The sequence below is a fragment of the Amphiura filiformis genome, chromosome 7 (assembly GCF_039555335.1).
Source record: "Amphiura filiformis chromosome 7, Afil_fr2py, whole genome shotgun sequence".
Taxonomy (NCBI): Eukaryota; Metazoa; Echinodermata; class Ophiuroidea; order Amphilepidida; family Amphiuridae; genus Amphiura; species Amphiura filiformis.
The window spans coordinates 57,801,088-57,821,949 of NC_092634.1; the positions used below are offsets into that span (position 1 = coordinate 57,801,088).

At 36.4% G+C, this 20,862-nt stretch overlaps 1 protein-coding gene and 1 non-coding gene across 3 annotated transcripts; one reads left to right on the forward strand and one right to left on the reverse strand.

Annotated features, from left to right (window-relative positions):
- Positions 1-1,823: 1,823 nt before the first annotated feature.
- LOC140157385 (solute carrier family 35 member F6-like) lies at positions 1,824-17,992 on the reverse strand. Of its 2 annotated transcripts, none has more exons than XM_072180566.1 (8): positions 17,750-17,992; positions 10,994-11,143; positions 9,877-9,967; positions 8,774-8,945; positions 8,024-8,233; positions 6,325-6,435; positions 4,932-5,093; positions 1,824-4,675 (listed from the first exon to the last, which is right to left on the reverse strand). In XM_072180566.1, exons 2-8 carry the CDS (start codon positions 11,068-11,070, stop codon positions 4,434-4,436), a joined length of 1,065 nt encoding a protein of 354 aa, XP_072036667.1. In that variant the 5' UTR covers positions 11,071-11,143; positions 17,750-17,992; the 3' UTR covers positions 1,824-4,433. The 2 variants fall into 2 exon arrangements, with proteins under 2 accessions (XP_072036667.1, XP_072036666.1); XM_072180565.1 differs by having other exon boundaries at positions 17,731-17,992.
- A 294-nt stretch (positions 17,993-18,286) lies between these two features.
- Positions 18,287-18,357, forward strand: Trnap-agg (transfer RNA proline (anticodon AGG)). Its single transcript has one exon. It is a non-coding gene; the product is annotated as a tRNA-Pro (tRNA).
- The last annotated feature ends 2,505 nt before the right edge of the window (positions 18,358-20,862 follow it).

The following is a 20,862-nucleotide window of genomic DNA, read 5'->3' on the forward strand; positions in this document are numbered from 1 at the left end:
GCGAAATACGATTCACTTTTTGGTTCAAATCCAAAGTGGCGGCACTCATGACAAACTGTGTGTTATCGGTGAGTATTACAAAATTACATCTGTAAGTGCATTTTTATGAATGTGATTTACTTAGTTCTTTACATGAGCATTCTATACCATGATCAGCTCGCTCGTAACAGGCCGAACTCATAACATCATGTATTGATATAGAATGGTGTTCATGCAGTTTAGGTGCAGCACCAATGCGAAGTGCACTTTGGGTATGAGTAATTGACTTGCGCTTTTGTGAATTTATGCAAGTGTAAGTTAGGACTTATTAACATGTACAGTGACAAAAACCTAACAACTTTTTCATTGAAAAAATTATGGGGCATGTTGCATTATGTTGCAATTCCTACACTGACATGTGCAACAATAATATTTTTTAATTTCAGTACCTTGAAAGTGTTGGAAATATATGCTGAAGACAAGTCTAGAATGACCCTTCTTTTTCACTTTGACCCTGCTCTTAAATATGGAAGGAATGATCCCTATAATGATGGGAACAAAAAAAGGTACAAATTTCAATAGTATGGATAAATATAGGATGTTGTTTAAATGTATGTTAATAAACAGGGTTATGTTAATATGGATAACAATATAAGATGAAAGATATTTGTGCGTCATATTCTCTTGCATATACCATGAAATAAACATTTTGAATAAGCAGTTGAATTCAGCTCGCACAGAACCTTTTTGTCAAATACTTGACATTTTCTAATATCATAAATCAGGGAAGCTTAAGTTATTCAGACATTCATGACAACTAAAATTTGAATATTGTGAAAAGTTCAATAAATGTTATGTACAGGGTGTCCCAGAATGATCTGTACCGGGAAAGATGGAATTTTTTAGGTATGAAGGGCATGTTGAATGGTCATATTGTTTTGCATTTTAAGTTTTACATATACTTAGCTTTCTCAGATTTTTTAGATTTTAAAAATTGGACGTTTCTAGTAGAAGTTATAGAAGATTGCGTAAAAAAGGTGAATTCTAAGTTTTGACAACGCAACCTATTTTGAAAATCTGTAACATTACTAACCGTTCAGCACAAAGTTATTTGGAAACAGTTATGCAGGTATTTTAGTTGTGCCCTGTTCATATTTTCACTAAATAGCCGATATCTATCTATTATTTATGACGTTACGAAGCAATCATTATTTGGAATTAAGGATTTGTGGCCTAATCCTATTCTCTCTTTGGCGGTAGTTTTAAATATAGTTATTGTGGTGTGAGGTCCATGTCATTTGAAATGCTTGCAGAGATCGAACTGGTTGTGATACAGAAAAGACGGCCCCTCAATTTACTGTACAGCAGCGTGGATTTCTTTCAAAAACTTACTGGCAAACCGGCAGCTATGTTGAGACGCAAAGAAGATTCATTAGACGATAGAGTATAAGAAGGTTGACGAGCACGGAACTGTCAGGAATCGGCAGAGTGAAGTTTCAGGTGCTCGTAAGACTGTAAGAACTACAGCGAACATTGCAGTTGTCCGGCAAGCTTTAAGGCGCAACCCCAACAGTAGTTGTCGTCGAAATGCTGTGCAAAATATCCCACGTTCTTCATTTAATCGTATCGTGCCATTTTTCAAAGGTATGCGAGTCGTTTTTCATCGATTTTACATTATTGCATGACACGCCAAAACAAATAAAGGTAGCGTGCTGAAATTAACAGAATAAGTAGGAGACATGTCCAACATTATAATGCTGGTATCAAAAATAGATACACTGCCCGTCTTCTATTTTTACTTATTTTTGCAAACACGGTACAAATCATTCTGGGACACCCTGTACAACTGGCATTGATCTCATCCGAGTCATTTTCTCACAGACAGAGATCAAGTTGTAAACTTTTCATTTCCTTGTGTTACGTCCATATTATTTATACTAGAAATTTCATTTGAATGAACAAAGCTTTCAACAGCTGTACACGATCCAATCGCATCGCGATTGTGTATTGCATATTTCAAACTACAACGCACTACCTTAGTTACAATAATTAAAATACTAACGTTACACATACACAGTCACACATGCTGGCGTACATTGCTCAGTGTACATGAACAAAATAAAAAGGAGAACAAAAAAAACCTATTTTTCTGAAGCAACTCCCACACCTATAATTGGCAGGTCACCGTGAGCTTGTCAAGTTTGTCAGCATTGCCATAGTAGCTGTGCGTGAGTGCAGTGGAAAATGAACTATTGCACTCACACTGAGTGCAATAGTCTTTTTGCTACAAATAGCAAAAATAATCATTAGTAATTGACCAATCAAATGACAAGAATCTTTGAATGAGTTATATAAAACCATCTATCTTTCACCCTGTGATTATATTTTGACCATCACACTCATGGACTGTTAACATTTATACTAATATGTGAGTTGTGTTTCACCACAACCATCAATGACTTGTACTACCAGATTCATATTACTGCCACCCCATAGGCACACTGCTGCCTAGCTACTTCACTGGTACATGTACTTAAGAGTACTCTAGAGTATGCACATCAGAAACACATTGTACAGTACACACACAGGTACTGTATACTGCACTGGTTAGAGTAGCTACAAAGTAGCTGGGCAGCAGTATTCCCCTGGGGTTGGGGTTAATAGTAATCTGGTAGTATAGTTTTTAGCACCTTCATTTCCACTTTTTAGGCAGGAAACACTTGCTATAAAAGTATATGTTCCATGTTTATCCATGTGTACAGTTTCAAAGTTACTTAATTATGTAGTTGAAAAATAAATAATATTATCTTAAAATACATATATTATGTATTAAAGCAAATTTTGAAACAAAATTTTAAGTATACCGATACTGATACTCAATTCAAAAGTGAGCTTTTTAGTTTTGTCATTTTGTTATGATACAAAGATAAAATATCTGAAGTTTACAAATTTTACACAAAGTGAGTTTATACATGAGTTTCGGGAGTAAAAAATTGTGCTTTGAGTACTCTCCATTATAAAGTAAACATAAAACAAAATAAAAGTTATTTTTAAAATTGCAGGAAAAAATATTATTGCAAAACTTTTATGGCGTACATATTCTTGTCAAATTTAAGCAGGTATGCATCGCATCGTTGGGGGAGCACACTTGTGCCAAAGGTGCAGTACATGGCTCTAAACTGGAATGAAATATGCCGACATTGGCCCATGCGCTATCCAAATTCCTACCTACCAGTAACAGCATTTGTATTATGCTGTGAGTCACACCATATTTTTCTTATGAAATTTGGGTTGTGGGAAAAAAGTTTGGGAAGCCCCGATGTACCCTGTATTCATGAGTAATATGGCCGGCATATCGGATTCTCATGAAACCACATTTACTGACAATTTTCAGTGCCAGTGTGGTCTAATGTACAGTATTGTAGTAACCATTATAAGTTCAGGAGGATATTTTGGTAGGTTACAACCTTCAATAGGTGGGATTTAACTAAAGACACTTTGGGATGGTCAAATCTAATGGCTTACAACCCCTGGTACTACTAGTATGCAGATTATACACTGGTAAATCAGTCAATCATGTGCAAAGGCATTGACTGCCTAAATCATCATGTTGCTTTATCATAGGTACTGTTATACTCAGAGACAGAGTTTAAATTTAAAAAATTGTATCTGATGTCCCTGTAAACAAAACTTCATTTTCTGGCAGTTTACAAATGCTACATCTGGTTAGCGAGTTATGAGCAATTTATCAATGTCTAAAAACAATATAAAACAAAAGAGTTTAAACACTGTTTTTGCCAATATATCAAAAACAATATTAGCGATATCCAACTCATTCCCCTTGATCATTGACAGCGACACCTTGTGATGTCACACTGGACAAATTCCATTCACTGTCAGAGGAGGCGTGTGTGTGAATGCAATGAAGCAAATAGATCTGCAATCAATACAGCCTTGATTTGCTAGGAATTGAACAGAGAACCTGTCTCATCAAACCACTCTAATACCTCTTTGAAAGTTACAAAGATGTCATCAAAACTGGAACACATAATAGATGCTTTGTTTATAATGTAGAAGCTATGCAGCATCTTGAACATTAACCCCATGAAAACTACCTGCCTATTGGTCAAAAAGAGAAGTTTTTATTATCAATTGGACCAATCAGCAACATTGTTAGAATAATTTCACCACGCAAAAACAATTGGGCGAATTATTTGCAAAGCCCCATTCTGATTAGTGATTAAAGTGAAGATATCACGTAATTGACCAACCAGAGGCAATGTTAGATCAGTAGGTAGTGCTCAGGAGTTTAACTAAACACATACAGCCAAGTGCACTGTTACTATAAATTCAATTAGTTAAAGCCTCAATCCCATTAGTTTATAGCCCCCTTATGTTCGGCATCACCAGCCACAGGTGTTAATAATGGTTCCGCTCCTCATCTGATGAGGGTGCTAAATACCACTTCTTCGCAAAAATGGTGCGAAGACAGCATCGTTATATATAAATGTACCTAGAAGTAGAAAAGCAAAACCAAGGAGCAACAGTGGATGGAAATTCTCCCAGCCGACACCGACAGCTACAAACCAAACAGTGAGTGTGCGAAGACTGTCCAACACCATCCGTGTGGTGGCGCTCATTTCTCTTGTTACGCTGATTCCAGCAAAGTTGAAAAATGCTATGCTGATAAGAGTACCTGTGTTTCAATGAGATAAAAATAAGAGAGTAAGGCATTTAAAGTGAGAATCCATATTAGAGGAATATTCATAATTTTAATCATTTGAATTTTTAATCATTTGAATTTTTAATCATTTGAATTTTTCCATGCAAACTAGGGCATAGCTACAGAATCTTTATTGGTAATAGTAATACACCCCTCCCTCTGCATATACTGATGACAAGTATATGCTCCATGCAAAAGGAATCCTGCTTTGTAATTGAACAAGACTTACCGAATGTAGCTATTAATATAAACTTATTAAAGTGCATCTGGTAGAAAGCATCTATAGCATCTTCCAGTGGATACCCTGGTATTTGTACTGGTGTGAAAGCCCCGGCAGGTATGAAATAGAATGGCACTAAGAGAATGGACAGTACTGAGAAGCCAAACACACCTGCAACAAAAAAACAAACATGGATGATTAACCCCATGAGAACTGCCTGCCGATTGGTCATCAAGAAGTATTCATTATCAATTGGCTCAATCAGCAACATTGTTAGAATATTTTCATCACGCAAAAAAGTTGGGGTGAATTATTTGCAAAGCTCCATTCTGATTGGTGATTGGTGGGTAACCTGATTGACAATCTCATCCCCCACTTTACCTCATCAAAACGCTGATTTTGATATCAGATGAAAGCTCATATTTTCTCATAAACATATTGAAATTTGGCGTTCCAAATCGGTATATTTCCGAAGAAATAATCAAAAAACTGCCGAATTAGTCTCAAATATGGTATACCACATTTGAGACTAATTAGGCAGTTTTTTGATGATATCTTTGGAAATACACTGAGTTGGAACTTCTAATTTCAATATGTTTATGAGAAAAATAGGACCTTTCACTTGAAATCAATATATTACATGATCATGATGATTATCATTAATAAAAACACTGTAGACTACCAATATCACGCTGTATAAATGTCGGTAATTCTATTAGGAATTAGTCACAGTTACAAAAAACATTTACATGTTCTTTTTGCATGAGTGCAATGAAAGGGATGACATTTTATGTTATACATAAGTTTTAAAGAATTTGATTTTTAAAGTGAAGATATCATGTAATTGACCAATCAGAGGCAATGTTATATCAGCAGGTAGTGCTCAGGGGGTTAAAGAGTCTCTACTCCATGGGTGTCACTCATAAAGGGTAAAATAGTTTACCTCAAAATTCTTTTGCAGATTATTCATGCTATGTGCTATTGTATTCTTCCAATGGTACAGGATATGTACTACTACACATGCAAACCTCGGGCTTAAAAGCCAATTTCAGGCCTTAAGCCTCATCGTTTTACTTTAAAACATGATACTGCCTGTGTTAGGCCAATGAAAGTCAATAGTGAGCTAAGCATCACTTTATATTCAGATGCGTGCAGGCAATGTGAAACTCACAATCAGCTTTCTTTGGCCTGATATGAGATGATCTAGATCCACTACAGAGGCTATTTTTGCAACCTTTTTTTTTTCTCTAAGTATAAGGCCATTACAAGCCTAGTATTGTTTCAGTGATTCTTAAGATAGCTCTTGATATTTTGAGAAAATATCTCAAAACTTGCTACCATTTATGTTGAAGCTCATAGCTAGTACACAAAGCATTAAACACTGGGATGAAACCATACGTACCTTCCCATCCGACAGCTTGCAGTGGGGGTATGTCATACTGTTTAAGAAATTTTTCTTCAACCACCATTTGAGTTGCTGTAATGATTTGTGCCATGATGATAAGAAGATCACCTTTATTAAAGAACAAAATGACAAATTCATAACTTCATATTGGTCAGAATTGGAAATTGTCATGACCATATTTGGAATCAGCATGAAAAATGCATTAAAATGAGTACAAACAAGCCTAGTATTGGCTCAGTGGCTCTTAAGATAGCTCTTGATATTATAAGTTCCCCCTAAATACTTTTTGAAATAAATCGAAAAATATTTGCCAAAATGCAAATGTGTCAAAAGGTATGGGTAGCCTTATTTGTTTTACACATATGGAATGGACCAAATTATAGCGTCACAAGCTATTGCATTCAGTCACAATGGTTTATGTAAAACTAGAGCGATAACCGCATCATAGCTGAACCATGTGGCTTCGGCAGTATATTGTGGTAGGCCTATACCTACAATTGAAGCATTTTGAATACTTGACCTTTGACCCCTTTATTGCCCCTTAATGACCTTAAATGAATTTTAAAATATTTGCAACATGTTTAGAATGTCATAAGAATCATTATGCTTTAAATTTCAGCTCAATCGAGCATTTTGAAAAACTTGACCTTTGACCCCTTAATGACCTTAAATGAATCTTAAAATGTTTTTAAAATGTTTAGCGTGTCATAAGGATCATTGCATATAAATTTCAGCTCAATCGGAGCATTTTGAAAAACTTGACTTTTGACCCCTGAATGACCTTAAATGAATTTTAAAATATGTGCAACGTGTTTAGTATGTCATAAGGATCATTGCGTTTCAATTTCAGCTCAATTGGAGCATTTTGAACAACTTGACCCCCTTTAGGACCCCTTAATGACCTTAAATAAATTTTAAAATGTCTTAAACACGCTTAGAATGTCCTAAGGATCGTTGCATTTAAATTTAAGCTCAATCTGAGCATTTTTGGTTAAAATGACCTTTTCTGACCCCTGTTACTCCTGGATGACCTCTGACGTTTGGAAATATTTTTATTATATTCTTTATGTTTTTCTCTTTCATATGACACCACTCACGGGGTCATACCTTCGTGGCATTTAGAGATATGTCCATTTCAAACCAAATGGTTAGTTAGGGACCTAGTAACTTAGTAACCTAGTAACATACACAGTTATAGGCTGATACCATTTCATGGTTCAGCAAAAAGAGACTGTTTTAAACAGTGTTAAAAGTTGCATCTCAGTCCATAGGAGTGAACTCTCAAACTATACAGTAGGCCCTGTCTATTCATGAGTTTGTTAAAGAATACCTGACTGCCTTGGACTCAGGTGCAACTTTTAAAACGGCCTCTTTTCTTAACCACTGTGACTAAACGCAATGATGTGTGACGCTATTTATTTATTTATTTATTTATTTATTTATTTGTTGTATTCTAATAGGTCTGTGACTCTATAAACATAGCTATAAATTGGTCCACATGTGTAAAACAAATAGGGCTATACATTTCGTAAAACATTTTTTTCACAGGTAATTCTTGTTTCTGGAACTGAAATCCTAGAGCATATTATCTGTTTTGTCTAAGTAGGCAACCTAGAACCTACCATATCAGAGCATGTGGATGATTATCCGAGATGTTAAATTTGACTTTAAATAGTGAAGTATAGCTTCAACTTACCGGTTAAGATATTGTTAAGTGGTAGTCCCCCCTTGTCTTCTAATAGGTCTGTGACTCCAACTATAATCAACCCAGCGAGTACAACAAACATTCCTAGCCACTCGTATACCTTGAGTTTCTTGCCAAGGAATGCTACCGACAACAGACCGGTGAAGATGATTACGGCACCTCGTAACATCTGGAAGCTTGATGCGTAGGTTAATGCAAGACCTGCAAACAACAAATGTCAACATCTAATTTTTCAATGTCAATATACAACCGGCTTGACCCGGGGCTTGACCTCCTGCATGATGGATGTGTTTCAAGGCTGTATTCAATGGTGACCAGCTTGACCACGTAATTTTGACACTTTTTGACCTCCATTTCATAGTTGGGTAGGAAAAATCCCATATGTACATGTACTTGTGGCCCTTGAACATGTTTAAAAGAAAACTGTCAAGAGGTTACATAGTAGGTTTTGCTTTAAGCATGTTCAGGGGAAACTGATACATAGGAGGGTTTTCCTGCCAAACGATGATCTGTGGTTTGCTGTCACAAATTAAACCATGATTGACTGATCGGTTTACTCATTTGACCTTTACAGTACATCCCCTACCCCTTTGAGGGTAGACCCGTGATGTTGTCACGCTGATGCGCACGTTGTTACTGTGCAGTTTACCGCTTTTAAATGCACATGCAGTATAATGATGCTCGCTAAACAATGTCTACTCGCAAAGGTTTAAGGGGTTTACCGAAAAGGTCAATACTTACCAATATACATAAGGGAAGTACCACACATATCACACATAGCAGGTGGTAGCATGACAAGTGGAGAAAACCTCTGGGGACCGATGTCCATTCGCTGGTTTCTCTTTCTTTTGTAGGCAAAGACAAGTTTGAAGACAAGCAGACATGACATCTCTCCAACAAACATGCATACTGACTGTAAGTAGAATAAATAAGTACATTTCAACATTGAAAAGTGGCTAGTCTGATCTTTCATGATAATAAGGTGTTTTTTACCTTACTTAATGACCTTACAAAAAACCCCAATCTGATTCCAAGTCCAGAGTAGGGTCCCTAGTAGACTTCACCATAGTCCGCTTGCCCATTGTGCATAGTCACTCTATTACATTTAAGCATAAAACACTGATTTGTATCAATGTGTGCACATTTGATAGATTTTCACATTTGATCTTTTCAGTCACCGTACTCCCTTTGTTTGTTAGCTTCCCAAGTGGACTACTTACTCTGGACTGCAGTTAACATGCCTTTAACATGGTTGTCTATGAATTATATAAACTTTTTTATAAACATAAAGTAAACTAGTATTTTGATGTAATTAAACATCAGTATAATTTCGAGTTCAACTGAATGCATTCATCATGATTAATAACATATTTTTATTTATCAAAAATCAACTATGGCATAGTCTAGGTCCTAGTTGCACTGATCCAATGGTTTGGCTATTATAAGCAAAAACTAGTTTAGAAAAGTACATAATGTAAATAAATAAATATTTTTTGGGGTTTTATAATTTGTTTTTAGATTTGCTGTATGCATATAAAATCAACCAGTTTTTGGCCAAAAGTCGATTCAGTTACAGAAATTGCATGTAAAACTGCTGTTTTGGATAAAAAGTATATTAATTTTGACTAAAAAAGACCTAAAATTAATGACAGATTTTGGTGATTTTTAGAAATACTTGCTACGCCCAGAAACCAAACCAACCAACCGACCCTACTTGAAAGGTCTGTACAGGGTGTTTTTTCCGTTGCATACATGTAATGATTAAGTTGACAAAAAAACTAATATATAGATTTATTACATAAATGTAAAAGTTTAGTAACATTAAAACTACTCAAATATTTCACCTGAAAGAATGGATGGTAGAAGGCCCTTGTATCATGTGCATCCCACTCAGCCCATCTGGGTGCTCCTTTTGCTTCTCCAACATCTGCCCATCTGTAACCATAGTAACAATATTTGTTAACTCTCTGGACATTACTGGTCATCTAACAGCATTTCTGATTGGTTGATAACTTGAAATGCTCATTTTGATTGCCAATTATTACTAGGCTTTGAACTATTTATGGTCAAACCCCAGGTCAAACCTTGTATTTGCAGATGATCTTTATATTTTAAATATCCTCCTTGATTGGTTCAAAATTGGACACAATATTCATTTTGGCCAATTGGCAGGTAGTTCTCATTGGGAAAGGAAGTGTACTGTCTTTAATGTTAGAAAATAATTATCAAGCACAAATCACATGGTTTTATTTTAAACAACCTCACATTTACCATAAAAACGAATAAAAACAGCCGGCTCTCAACACATATATTCAAAATTCCTGCGCCGAAATTGTCTAGAGCAATGACGTCATGGTTATTTGTGCTAATTTGTCATCGGCGTTCATTGTATTATTGGGACGTCATTGCTCTAGACAATTTTCGCAGCTGCAACTTTTGAAATGGCATCTTCCATGGGTTTTTGGATCAATTTGAACGATTTCAACAAATGAGATCCTAATTTCGAAGCTAAAAGATGCAGCTATTCATGGCTGCTGGTTCCAATTATGACACATATATATATTATCTGTCTAACATCTTGTTTTTAAAACATAACTGGTACTTTATTCTGCTCACTTTATAAACTCACATCAATTCAGTTGTTGTTCCAATCATTGGCCTATTCCATTTAAAATCCACACCTGTGACCTTCAAATGGAATAAACACATTACATGTAGGCAGCTCCAATTGAATTTCATACACCCTCTGAGAAAGATTCAACCTAAATCTTCCACAGAGGGAGGGTGAGTTCAATTGTAGCTGCCTAATGTGTTCATTCCATTTGAAATTCATACTCCCCCTCTGGAAGATATTGCCAAAATCTTCCACAGGGGTAGTGTGGATTTTAAATGGAATAGCCCATTGGTGCAACAATTTAGGCCTATAATATTAATTATTTAATTCTGAGAGTCGGTACTTACTTTGTGCTAAGTGTGTTAATAGAACCTGTGACCAGCATGAGTGCCGCAAGGAAGAATTGGTATGGTGTCCAATCCATGATTTCTTATGTCTTTATAGATTAGATCTCCCACTCATCAATCTGTTTACCCTGTATGTGTATACACAATGGCCTGTAAAAACACACATTTTTGTAACATAGTTAGTTAACTTCATAAATTAAAGCAATAATGAATTAACACTAACACTACCCAGTATACATACTCTCTGCAAGACACACATACAAATATATCTTAATTATTTAGCTTGAATACTTACTAAACACACAAATCTTACAAAATCCTACAAAAGACCACATAAGATTTTTTAAAAATTTATTAATAGACCACAAAATCTTACAAAAAGGAAATATTCCATTTTGTTAAAAAATCTTACAAAGTACTACGTTATAAGTCATTAAAAGTATTTTGTGATTCTAGCATCAATATGTTAATCTCTAAATTGGGCTATTCCATTTAAAATCCACACCACCCTGTGATGGAATGAGCACATTAGGCATCTCCATTTGAGTTTCATACACCCTCTGAGAAAGATTCAACCTGAATATTCCACATACATACGAGGGTTGGTCAATAATATCCCGCAACCATTATTTATCTCCGCTCATGCATGACTTAGATGACTGTTACTTACGATCAATAAAGTTTGTACCTTTGTCTTTCAAAACGCACAACAATTAGTATCAGAGTACCTTTAATTACGTAATCTCATTTGCATAAAGTCATTGCTATATGTACACTGACAATTGTCAACATTGGCGAGAAATTTGAATTGGCTTTGAGGAACGTGTAATAAAAAGAAGCAGAAGTAAGGACCAAAGCAATTTACAATCCTTATTTTTGGTATGAGGTAATCTGAGTATATTCAATTGATAATTGTGAAAGAAGAAATGTATCCGTCAACAGATGAGGAAAGGGACCGTCTTTGAACTTCAGCAGAAATAGGCCTATAACAACAAGCAAAAATGGTGTGAAAATCGCGAAAAAGAGCCCACACGGCAGAAGAAAGAATCCAAATTATCTCCAAAATAAAACAAAACCAAATATGGTTATTGGTATGGTATTAGAGATCATAGTAAGGACAATAGAATTTGTTGCAACAAAAATAGAAATATGCGCATGCGTTGATGGTATGCATGATTGAAAGTACCAAAAATGTATGAAAAAAGTAAAAATTCATCAAAAATGCGCTAAAAATATGACTAATACAAGGTTTGCGGAACAGTAGCTGTGTGAGTGAATTACTATAGGGTCAGTCCATATCAAAACAGATTGAGTGTACACCCACCCTCTTGGATTTTGCTCTCCTTTGGCTCAGGGTACCTTTCATGGATCCCTAGGTGAGGTCACAAGAAAAAAATTCAAATTCCATTTTGTTTGCGAATGGCGGGCAATCAAAGTTTGGCGACCTCGACCAAAATTGGGAATTTAAGGGGTCCAAATGACAAAGTGCTCTCTTTGAGGGGCACTTTCTTCTTAATTGAATCAGTTGTGATCCTCTTTTGGAATGTGGTCACTCACTGGCTGTGTCTGAAATACCTAATGCCAAAAAAGATAGATTTAGGAATTTCGTTGGGATTTCAGAGGGGGTCAAAATCAGCACTTCGTACTGTTCAATCAAATTATCTTGATTTTGAAGGACCTATGATAATGTCACAGTGCACTTATAGGTCCTAATTATGTTCAGAATGGATTAAACATATGCCAATGTCTATGAGCAATTCAAAAAAAGAGAAATTTCTAGACCCCTACAGAATTTTAGGCCACCCCTAAAGTGGTTCAGCCACAAATGGCACTTAAAATCGGCAAATTTTGACCCCTAATAACTTTAGGTGTACACCAGATATGAATTTCTAGTCTTTTGCATCTGAAAGAATGTAGTTTAATGTTACTAGGAACATAAGATTTGTTTTGTATTTTTTGTGTTTTAGTATTAAGTTGGCGCTTTCAAAAATAGTCATTTTTGCCTAACATGCCATGCATACAGGATACGGTACAAAATGCCAATTTTAGTATGATATTTTTTTATATTTTTGATCACTTTATAGCCATTTGTATTATTTATCCTGATATTTCAAGTTGCTCTTGAGTAAAAAAAAAAAAAAAAACTACTTTCTAATCCTCTGTATGGATTTTTAAGGGGTCAAAAATGCACTTCCTGGCAACGATGCACATGCAAAGTACAGGTTATGGGGTCAAATTTTCAGAATGCTCCCAATTATGTCAAGTAATATATCAAATTACTCGTATGGTCATGAGAATTGCAAAAATGTATAGTTTGTTATGTGTCAGACCTTTCAGAAGGGCGCTATGACGAAAAATGTTCATAGGTCAACGACCTTTTTGAATTCTGACCATAGTTAACAACGTCTGATTTTGGTAATTTTGGTGTCTAATTATATATGTTTTCTTGCATGAAAATACAACTAAGCAAATTAAAAAACTATACAAGGAACCGATGACCCTCTTTTGCAATATGTCTGCCAAAAGCGTCCATATTGTAATAAGGAGGTCATTGGTTCCTTGTACAGTTTTTTAAGTTGCGTAGTTGTATTTCTCATGCAAGAAAACATAATTAGACACCAAAATTGGACGTTGTTAACTATGTAATACCAGGATAAATAAGATAATGATCAAAAATAGAAAAAAGGGTATGTTGAAATTGACATTTTGTACCCATAACCTGTACATTATTAGTCAAAAATTGGGATTTTTGGGACCATCAACTTAGTATCAAAACACAAAAAATACAAAACAAATCTTATGTTCCTAGCAACATTATACTACATTCTTTCAGATGCAAAAGACTAGAAATTCATATCTGGTGTACACCTAAAGTTATTAGGTGTCAAAATTTGCCGATTTTAAGTGCCATTTGTGGCTGAACCACTTTAGGGGGGCCTAAAATTCTGTAGGGGGTCTAGAAATGTCTCTTTTTTTGAATTGCTCATAGACATTGGCACATGGTTAATCCATTCTGAACATAATTAGGACCTATAAGTGCACTGTGACATTATCATGGGTCCTTCAAAATCAAAGATAATTTGATTGAACAGTACAAAGTGCTGATTTTGACCCCCTGAAATCCCAACGAAATTCGAAATCTATCTTTTTGGCATTAGGTATTTCAGACACAGCCAGTGAGTGACCACATTCAAAAAGAGGATCACAACTGATTCAATTAAGAAGAAAGTGCCCCTCAAAGAGAGCACTTTGTCATTTGGACCTCTTAAATTCCCAATTTTGGTCGATGTCGCCAAACTTTGATTGCCCGCCATTCGCAAACTAAATGGAATTTGAATTTTTTCTTGTGACCTCACCTAGGGATCCATGAAAGGTACCCTGAGCCAAAGGAGAGCAAAATCCAAGAGGGTGGGTGTACACTCAATCTGTTTTGATATGGACTGACCCTATACCAAGTCTTATGCTAAAATTAAACACACCTTTCGAAATTCAAATTTCTTATTCAATCCAGAGCCTCTCTATGGTGTGCTACTTTAATTACAAAAACAAGACCTTTTGAAATTAAGGGTTCATGAAGCAAGAAATGTTTATGTTTTCACCACTGGGACCTCCCTTTTTTATAATCAGTAGATACCCAATCAAACCAGGTACCATTGGTTAAATTTTGTCATCGATTAATCTTTCTATCTCTTATTTATGTAAAGAACAATGGGTGATCAAGCCTACTCAAAATTGGAGATATTCAACACGATTTCTTTTATTTAATAAAAATTGTATATGTCTAAAAAGAGTCCAGCATCATGCCTATGTTATCGGTCTATAAAGCTGCAAAAACCGTGCCAGATTCTATACTTTTATTCTCGAGATATTTAGAATTATGTAACAATACCTCAATTTGGCGCGAGATTTTCTTGACTACTTTTCACCATAAATCAGGCAGTGCCCATACGCTATTGTGTTTATGCTAATGTCATTACGTAATCAAGCATTCAGCATCGCTAATACATATTCGTTTTGAAAGACAAAAGTACAAACTTGAATTTAGCGTAAGTAACAGCCATCCAAGTCATGCATGAGCGGAGATACACCATAGTTGCGGGAACTTATTGACCAGCCCTCGTATGAAGGGAGGATGAGTTTCAAATGGAGCTGTATAATGTGTTAATTCCATTTGAAATTCATACTTTAATTCCCCTGTGGAAGATATAAATTTCCAAAATCTTCCACAGGGGTGGTGTGGATTTTAAATGGTATATAGCCCGTTTCAGTTGATTCTGATTTTGCGTTTGCGAGTATGTCATATTCAAGTTGGTGTCAAAATTGTTACATTTTGCAAATTAAGAGAAAAGTCACCAATTCTGATTCAAATGCCCGGTTCAAATGGACAAAACTTTTATTCTATACATCCAATTGACATGAAGTAAACATATTTAAAAAGCTGACACTATAAAGATACAGAATTATGTAAATACATATAAAATGTTATTACATAATAAAACTAAGATGACCCTGCTACATTAGTTTGACAGAACTGTTTCGTAAGGGCCGTAGCCCTCACTCCTCAGAATCTTTGTGCAGAATATATAAAATGTTATTATACAGAGTGTGTATGAAATATAGGATGTAACATTTTTTTGTAGTTTTTAACATACCCAGGTTATTGTTTTCTCTGTATGCAAGTATTTTATTAGAAACAAATATTGCCATCTTCCAATCATCCCCTGGGAAAATACAGGGTAGTGAAAATAATTATATTAAATAATGGAAAAAATGGGTTATGTTTGCTATGACAAAAAGGTTTTCAGTTTTGGCTTTATTTACTCAAGGACTTTAATTTGATATACATTGTATAAAATGATGCAGTTTGATGGCAAATTTGAATTCACCTAGCATACCTACATGATATAGGTATGCCAGGCAAACCTTAGTTAACACATTTGCTAGTCAGCGAAATTCGCCTAGACCATACCAGGGACCAAACGCGCAAACACAATACATATTTACATAGAAATTTCAATTTTTTTTCAAGAACAGGTCGGTCAAATCATATATTTGGGTCAAGTGAAGTATAGAAAACAAATGTCTACAGGTTTCCTTCACCGACCTGTTCTCGAAAAAAATTCAAATTTCTATGTAAATATGCATTGTGTTTGGGCCCCGGTCTAAGCGAATTTCGCTGACTACAGTCTGTCCACTTAGAAGTACAAATCAAATCTGTGGCACCGGGGGTCAATGCTTTGCGTCACACGCGAGCGCGACGCGACGTGTATAGAGCGTGGTGCACAAATCATGCGCAGCAGTTGGCGCTACCAAAGAAGCAATCAAGCATTGCACTGAAATAATTATTCTCATACCTCCAGTTTCCGAGCCCGGTTTCCGAGGTCTATTATCTTTGTACTTCTATGTGGACAGACTATAGCAAATGTAATGTGTTAACTAAGGTTTGCTTGGGATACCTACTAGTTCCAGTAACTGTAACTCGTCGTACAGGTCAGTAGATGTCATTATGTAAATCTATAAAGACTGAAGTCTTGCTGGCCGGACTAGGATACCCAGATGGTGGACTACATTATTCAATGTGGCAACAGCCAAAAGCGTAAACAAAACAGACAATATGACGGCAACACTGCCTGCACGATGGACGCAATTATTTTTTCCCGGAGCCAAGATCCGTTCTTAGCTCTATTGGCCGGGTGGCCCCATTACAGAAAAAAAAAATGCCCAAAATATATTTCCCAGTGCAATATATACATTTTCACATGAAAATAAATAATTTAAAATTCAAAGAAATAAGAAGAAGAAAAATTTTTAGTCATCGCCGGGGATGGGAATCGATCTCGGGACCCTTTGCGTGGGCGGCGAGATCCGTAGCCACTACACCACGTAAACTCATTGATACACGTGGGGGAAATTTTCAGTATATATAGTAACATATCGTGCGTTATTCATACAAAAAAAATTAAAAAAACAGTACTTACAATGAGGTTCACTGGCGAACCTCAACGGATTTTAGACTGATAAAATAGTGCTTAATAACATACGTACAGTTTTGGAATAATTTGAGACATGTTTGTTTGTGTTACGTGTAAAACCAATGACAACGTCAAAATTGAGCCAATCTTGGCGGCCCCGAGGATACCTAGGCTACATGATCACTGATGATTCTTAGTCAGTGGGAGTGGTCTAGTTCGTAGACACATTTCTGATTGGACAATCGCATGATTTTGGGTGCCGTCTATCAGGCCGTGAGACGACCCCACGTCATCATGCGTCTTGATAATCCGTAACACGCGCGTGTAGAGGTGCGGCGTATGTATCGCGCTGGATGCGTAGATTAGTGCGGAATACGCCGAACGCGCTTAGCAGTACGCGCAACAGAATACGTAAAGTTGTCAACAAGTTTCGTTCATCTTATAATGAGGGGAGGTTTTATGACGGTAACTTAGTTTTTGCTTTAAAAAATTGTTTACAGTTATTAAAATAATATTTAACTGACTAAGAATGAGAATAAACGATAGGAATTTTTATTTTGCCTATCCTCTACCTATGATAGACGACAGGCAGGTCCAATATTTTTATCGTAGTGGATGCCGGCTGCGCCGGCATCCACTACTCAAAATATTGGACCTGGCTGTCGTCTATCACACGGTAGAGGATAGGCAAAATAAAAATTCCTATCGTTTATTCTCTAAATTACTTGGTATAGTGTGTAGCATGAATGCCATGATAGTACTTACCGTAAGTTTTAATACGCACACGTTTCTCAAGCGTTTCTGTGTCTGTAAAACCGTCTTATTACGTCTAGCAGTGCGAAATATTCAGATCCAGTAAACGATTTAGTTCTTTTCAACAATGACCGGAAATGTTATTGGATTGGCACAATCACATCAAGATAACAATTTTGCAATGTTTCGTTCATTGTCATTCATTCATTCACCGTGTATGTTGTCATCCGGGTTTTTGCTAATTGTCGTGGTCTTTTGTAAAATAAATTTCCAAATTGATTCGCCATTCAATAATGATCTACAAGAATACAGGGGACCGAAGTCCCACACAGTCACGTGAATTAATTGATCATATGACCGGCCACGTGAAATGTAAATTTGGGTTTTACCAGGATTTTACTCAATTTATTCTATCAAAAATCACACATAACAACGCTAAATAGTTATATAAATGTTATGATTGATAAAACTGACTATTACATTACATTAGAATTGGATAAACTGGTTTTAATAATTTCAAAAATTCATACCACAGCTATATTGCTATTTTGCTTCGCCCCTCTGCAACGGCTTGTTGGTCTAGTGGCATGATTCTCGCTTAGGGTGCGAGAGGTCCCGGTTCAATTCCCGGACAAGCCCCATGTTTTGCTTCTCTTCTCAGTATCATATTTTACCAAATATGATTATAATGACATTTACAAGGGGTGTCACCCGATTATCACAATTTATTTTTCCCCATAAAAATTCATAAAGATAATTTTAGAGGGCCATCATTTTCTTTGGAAGGCGGGTCCCAAATATACAGGGAGGTCATAAATTTTTGGAAAGAAAAATATGGGGTCAACCAAAATGTCCACAGATAGCATGTTTATTTTATTCAAAAAGACTGATTTCAATACAATTTTTAGTCCCGGGGCACTCCAACTTTGGAGGTCAGACGCGTATGTAGGGCTGTTAAGACCCCTTTTTCAGCATCGCTGTCACCCAAAGACCCCATATTTTTTTACGAACACATGCTTCGCTCAAGCTCTGTCACCAAGACCCCTATTTTTCCATTTGATCTGTCACCCAAAGACCCTTACAAGTTCAATTTGAACAGCAACTTTCATTTATCACTTATTTTGAAAAAATAAAGAAATTTGAAGCCATTTAGAACTAGAAATTCGATTTTCGAGGTTTTTGTGGCGCTGTTTTGGTTCTCACCCAAAGATTCCACTGTTTAAAAAAAGGTCATGTTCTCACCCAATGACCCCATATTTTTTACATTTTGCTCTCACCGAATGCCAAAAATCATGCTCTCACCCAATGACCCCATATTTTTTACATGTTGCTCTCACCGAATGCCCCTTAGTGCGAAAAGCGCCAGCCCTACACCATATCCATTTCAAATTGAAGTGCCCCCGGGTTTTAGTCTGGGGTACCGTAAAATGGGGTAACTTTCGGCACTTTTCAGAGTTTTAAACCACTGCTTCCAAACAAAACCAATAATATTTCTAATTATCTCTTTTTTTATGACATTAGTTCTCTTGAAGTTGAAAAGATTTTTTAAATTTTGTAAGGGTGCCCTGGAGCTGGGGAATAAAAGTAGCCTGACCAAATTTACCCCACATTTGGGGCAACTTTGGTCAGAGTATTAACTATTAGGCCTACATTCCATGAAGGAAAAAAAATTAAAAAAATTGATCTTCGCTGAATATGGGCAAGTTGTTGTTTTTTTGTGACATTTGACCCCTTGCAAAATGAATCAGCACACATTCTTGCTCACAAATATTTATTATTTTTCTGAAACAAATGTTTACTTAATGCTCATTTCACTGGTCAAAAATCCTGATTTTCTTGTAAATTTCGAGAAATTGGACATAGCGACTATTATTTCTTCCAAATATATTTCTTAACAAATTGACACCAAATACGACTAAAACAATATTGCTGTACGAAAATATGACCATTTAAAAAAATATATTTGACCGACCAAAGTTGCCCCGCTGACTGAAGTTACCCCATTTTACGGTAAGGTGTATCGGGGTAAAATTTTGTTGCGAAATAGGTTCGCAATTTCATTGGGGGGCTGACATTTTCTTGGGAGGGGTCCCCACTATTTCGTCAACAAAAAATTTATGTACCCCCATCACCGATACACCTTACCCCTTAAACAGGCTAAAATTGTATTGAAATCAGTCTTTTTGAATAAAATACACTATCTGTGGTTATCTTGTGACTCCCTACATTTTGGTCATGAAAAATTTTATAACCCCCCTATTTTTCTTTCCAGAAATTTATGACCCCCCCTGTATATTTGGGACCTCCCCTTCCGAAGAAAATGCCAGCCCTCTTGACGCCGACTTTTTGTAAATTTGGGACTCCCCCATTCTGAAGAAAATTTTACTGATTTTGCTCTGCAATATTGGCAGTGGCAGCGCTACCCGGGGGCAAAATTTTTGTGCCCCCAAAAATTCACTTTGTCCCCACCCCGAAAAAAAAATTCCTGGTGCCGCCACTGAATATTGGGGGGGGGGGCATATGAATATGAGGCCTACCCCAAACGCTGAAGGGGGTGGCTACGGGATGGAGGGGGTGTCACACAGAAGCTTTTGAAATACCTGTATGTTCACATGAATTGTATAAATTTTACCCTAAAATTATAATACGAAATAATAAAATTATGCTTATAATAAGCTTTTACTTTTAGGCTTGGCTTCAATTGCTTGAGCCTGGTCCCATCAGGACCACGTGAAGTGTCAAGTCAGTGCACAGTTAGGGGCTGTGCAATAATTATAAGCCCCAGGAGGGGTAAAATTTCCAAATGGCTCGCCAAAAATTGCTTTCCCCCCTCTTGGCCCGTCAAAAATTGCTTGCCCCCTCCTCGGCCTTTGGGATCCCAATTTACCAACCTTAAATGGTCTAGATACATGTTGCAAGCACATCGAGCAGGAAAATTTGCAGCGCTTCTGAGGAAAATTTGCAACGCTTTTGTATTACGGTTTTCATATAAAGCCTTTTTAGAGCGTTTTATTTCAAAGGCCCCCCCCCCTTTAGGCTCGCCAAAAAATTCTTGCCCCCCCATTGTACTCTCCCACCAGGGATCGTAATTGTTGTACAGCTTAGATGAAAGTACCATAAACCTGATCCGTGAACTGTAGCTAA